General features: G+C 39.6%; 1 protein-coding gene across 1 annotated transcript in view; it reads right to left on the bottom strand.

Moving 5' to 3' along the window:
• NRK (Nik related kinase) overlaps nt 1-5,262 on the bottom strand; it is a 213,448-nt gene that overhangs the window by 36,810 nt on the left and 171,376 nt on the right. Inside the window, exon 21 of the mRNA XM_006871057.1 lies at nt 994-1,180. Within this exon, the coding sequence (XP_006871119.1) occupies nt 994-1,180 (187 nt within the window). The remainder of the gene's footprint in view (nt 1-993; nt 1,181-5,262) is intronic.

Here is a 5,262-nt window from a genome sequence, read left to right on the forward strand (position 1 = left end):
ACACCATATGAGCTTGGGTATTTCCACAAATGAGACACAGCCTAGAAAAGTTCCTTTTATTTTCTGCTGGAATTATTTCAGTAACTCCTAAATCATCCATCACATTTACAAATCACTATGGCTAAAATACACTGGTGAAGAGGAATGAATTTTAAGTTACTGTGACAAATATCAAAAGAAAAGAAAAGAAAAGAAAATCCTGTTGAAGGACTCAATTTCTCAATTGTCTTTCAAATTTAGACACCATAAAGATGCAGTAAGTGGTAGATTTTTTTTTAAGCATATAGCAATCTGATTATTAGAAAGATTTTATTATTTCCAGAATATGAAGCAGTGGTCAAACATTGTATTTAATATGTGACCAGATTAACAACAGTTGAAATTGCTTACGAATTGAATTGAAAATCCTACATCCTCCCACTTATGTGTTGAATTCCTGGTTCTTGCACCTATGGATGTGATCCTGTTTGGAAATAAGATTTGTGGTATAATGGGTTAAGTGTGGGACTGTTGACTGACTGCAAGGTAGCAGTTCAAATCCACCATCCCCTCTTCAGGAAAAATATCAGACTGTCTGATCCTGTAAAGACTCACAGCCTTGAGAACCCTAAAGAGCCGTTCCACTCTGTCCTATAGGGTTAACATGAGTCAGAATTGACTACATGGCAGTGTGGCTGGGTATGTTAATAAAGTTATATCAGTGTAAGGTGGATCCTAAATGTAGTCACTTGTAAGTTATAAACAAAGACCAGAATAGACACAGGGGAAGAGAAATGACATATGAGGATTGTCTAAAAGCCAAGGAATACCAAGGAACTAAGGAACACCTGGGGCTACGAAAAAGTAAGGAATCAACATCCCTAAGACCCTGATTTGGACTTTTATCCTCCACAAGTGTGAGAAAATACATTTCTGTTTTTTAAAGCCACCCACTTGTGGTATTATCTACTAAGACAGCACTAGGTAACAAAGATAGAGATCATATTAACATACACCTGACACTGGCAAAATCAACATTAGCAGCCCTCCCAGAACCTTTAGAAGGAGATGAATGGCTAACAGAAAAACCTGAATTTGTTGATGATTCCGATATGTCCTTAATATCATTCTCATTAATAGGTACTACGGATGTAGCACCTGAGGTAATGGTATTTGAAGCCTCACTTCCACCATTTGGTATCTAAAGGAACAACAAAAAATTATTGTATTAACAACATAATAGTGGGAGAAATATGTCTGGGGATCATTTAAAAAGGGGAATACACAATTTGTAAAATTTCTTATCTTACAGTCTTCAAGAATACACATTTACTAAGTATAACTCAAGATTATTATCAGATGAGGGAAAACGAATCTCCTATGTTGAGACAATTGGTGTTAGAGGAGAAATGCTAAGGCGTTTCATGTCCCCAACTGTACAATTTGGGTACCTAGTATTTGTGGTAGTGCAAGCAGTTTGTGATCAACTAATAACTCAAAGATTGGCAATTTGAACCCTCCAGCAACACTGTGGAAGATAAGTCTGGTGAACTGCTTCTGTAATGATTACAGCCAAGAAAACCCTATGGAGCAGTTCTACTCTGTAACACATGGGGGCGCCATGAACCAGGGCCAAACCAAAGGTTGTCAACAATATTTGTGGAAATTATACCATGAACCAGGTTTTGTGCTAGGCATCGTATTTGTATGTCTTTATGAATTATTACAGCAACAAAGTCAGTATAATTATTTCCATTTCAATACTAAGAAAACTAAAGCTCAGAGAAATAGTTTACTAAAGCTTATAGAAAAAACCAAGGTTGAAAAAGAAAGACTGCTTGATTCTAAAGCTTACACTTAGCTATGCATGTCAAGTAGCCAGATTAGAAAAACAAAAACAAACCACTGGTATAGGGTTATCAGTTCTAGTACTTTAAGGTATCTTTACATAAGTGGGAGCACAAATAATTTGTAGTGAGGATTTTCATAGGACCAAATAGGCAATTACTAACGGATAATCCTCCAACACAATGTGAAAATGCCCTTGTGCAAGCTCTTCCTTCTACCTAATAGGCTGTTTACCTCTCTCACTTGATGAATAAGTCATCCTCATGACTGCCCTCAAATATCATCTTTGACTTTTTAAGACAAAATTATATACCCCTTTTCTTTGTACTTCCAAGCATTTTGATCATAGATACATCATAGTACTAATCACATTGTACTTTAGTTATCTAGTTACTTGCATTTCTACCACAGTAGATTTAAAAGGCAACAACTATGTCTAATCCGATATACCCTCCTGGGCCATGGCCACACTAGCCCATCCCCGCTGGAGACCCCTTCTATGCCACGCTTGCTCACTTTTCTTTGCACAGAAAACCTCATTGGTCTTCTTCCTTTTTCGTGGCTCTGCAGAATCCTTCATACCCAGAAGACTGGCCTTCTCATTGTAGTTTCTACTGTTGTTAAGTGCCATCGAGTCGATTTCGACTCATAGCGACTCTGTATAGGATTTTTAGGAGTGGCTAGTGATTTTTGAGGCATCCTGGTGTGGCGCCGTGGGTTAATGCGTCAGACTGCAAAGCTGTTTGAACTGCAAGTTTGGTTCAAGCTCACCAGCCGCTCCTTGGGAACCCCATACAGGGTCGCTATGGGTCAGAAACAACTCGACGGCATTTAACAACAACAAGAAGTGAGTTTGAAGTCCTGGTGTGGCGCTGTGGGTTAATGTGTCAGACTGCAAAGTCGTTTGAACTTCAAGGTTGGCGGTTCAAGCTCACCAGCTGCTCCTGGTAAACCTATACAGGCTTGCTATGGGTCAGAACTGACTTAACGGCTCTTAACAAGCGGAAATTTGGGCTAAACTGCATGCTGACATTTGCTGGTCTTTAAAAATTTCATACAGAGAGGCTGGATGTCACCAATGATGGCGGATCGTGTAGACATGCAGTGAGGAGCTCCTTCACCAACAACACAGAATACCAGGCCAAGCAGGCTCAGAGGATGGTGCTAGAACTCTGAACCACATATACTGGAATATTTAGAAGATTGGAAGGCTTACAGCTAGGGAAATTTGTAGGAGAATCAAGAAATCCATTGCTTTCTAATTCAAGACTCTCAGCTATTCCCAGTCACCATCTTGGGAGAGAACAAGTGGGTGAAGGATCAGAACAGCCACGAACGTGTGACAGAACCAAGGAGATACAGGTGTGGACATTCATTTTTTTGGTATCTGTCCATTGTTCATTGGTCTCTCGCTGACTGCGCACCTCCATACTGGTAACTAGAGGGGATACTTGAGCGAATGGATACCCCACCCCCACCCCTGGAGGGTTCTACTATGCATGCACACAGATCTCCTTGAAATTTAAAGTGACAGTTTAGACATGAAACCAAAAGGCCGCTACTCTTGTCTGTCTGTTGTACGGTGGTGGCTTGTGAGTTGCTGTGTTTCTGAGGGCTATGCCACTGGTATTTTAAATAACCAGCAGGGTCACCCATGGTGGACAGGATTCAGGTGAGCTTCTAGACAAAGTCAGACTAGGAAGAAAGAGTGACAAACTACTTCTGAATCTTTAGTCACTGAAAACCTTATGAATAGTAGGGAAACACTGTCAGATACAGTGCTAGAAAATGAGACCCTCGGGTTGGAAGGCACTCAAAATGGGACTGGGGAAGAGATGCCTCCTCACAGTAGAGGTGATGTGAATGGAGTTAAGCTCATGGGAGAAAAGCCTGTGAGACCTTCATTTGCTGACGGGGCACAACTCAAAATGAAGAGAAACAACTGTAAACATGCAATGAAAACCGGAACATGGAATGTATGAAGTATGAATCTGGGAAAATTGGAAGTTGTCAAAAATGAAATGGAACACATAAACATTGATATCTTAGGCATCAGTGAGCTGAAATGGACTGGTATTGGCCATTTTTAATCTGACAACCACATGGGTTACTATGCTGGGAATGACAAATTAAAAAGGAATGGTGTTGCATTCATAGTCAAAAAGAACATATCCAGATCAGTCATGAGGCACAATGATGTATGTGATAGGATAATATCCATGCGCCTACAAGGACGCCCAGTTAATACCACTATTATTCAAATTTATGCACCAACCACTAAAGCCAGTAAGGATGAAACAGAAGAATTCTACCAATTTATTCAATCTGAAATTGATCAAACATGCAATCAAGATGAATTGCTCATTATTGGTGATTGGAATGCAAAGGTTGGGAGCAAAGAGGAAGGACCAGTAGTTGGAAAATACGAAATGATGATGGAGAACGCATGATAGAATTCTGCAAAATCAATGATTTGTTTATTTCAAATACTTCCTTTAGACAGCATAAGAGATGACTATACACATGGACCTCACCAGATGGAATACATAGAAATCAAATTGACTACATCTGTGGAAAGAGAACATGGAACAGCTCTATATCATCAGTGAAAACAAGGCCAGGAGAAGACTGTGGAACAGACCGTCAATTACCCATATGCAAATTCAAACTGAAGCTGAAGAAAATGAAAACAAGTCCACAAGAGCCAAAATATGACCTCGAATATATCCCCCTTGAATATAGAGATCATCTGAAGAACAGATTTGATACATTAAACACTAAAGACCGAAGACCAGAAGAGTTGTGGGATGACATCAAGAACATCATATGTGAAGAAAGCAAAAAGTCATTAAGAAGACAAGAAAGAAGGAAAAGGTCAAAATGGATGTCAGAAGAGATGCTGAAACTTGCTCTCCAGTGTAGAGATGCTAAAGCAAATGGAAGAAATGAGGAGGTACAAGTGCTGAACCGAAAATTTCAAAAGATCAGCTCGAGAAGATAACGCCAAATATTACAACAAAATGTGCAAAGATCTGGAATCAGAAAACCAAAAAGGAAGAATACGCGCAGCATTTCTCAAGCTGGGGGAACTGAAATAAAAATTCAAGCCTCGACTTTCATTACTGAAAGATTCTCTGGGCAAATTATTGAATGATACAGAAAGCATCAAAAGAAGATGGAAGGAATCCAGTCACTGTACCAAAAGGAAATGGTTAATGTTCAACCATTTCAAGAGATAGCGTATGATCAAGAATCAATGATACTTAGGGAGGAAGTCCAAGATGCATTGAAGGAATTGACAAAGAACAAGGTACCAGGAATTGATGGAATCAAAATTGAAATCTTTCAAGAAAGTGAGGCGGCATAGGAGGCACTCACTCATCTTTGCCTAGAAAGTTGGAAGACAACTATCTGGCCGACTGATTGGAAAAGATC

Source organism: Chrysochloris asiatica, unplaced genomic scaffold (genome assembly GCF_000296735.1).
Source record: "Chrysochloris asiatica unplaced genomic scaffold, ChrAsi1.0 scaffold00159, whole genome shotgun sequence".
Classification (NCBI taxonomy): Eukaryota; Metazoa; Chordata; class Mammalia; order Afrosoricida; family Chrysochloridae; genus Chrysochloris; species Chrysochloris asiatica.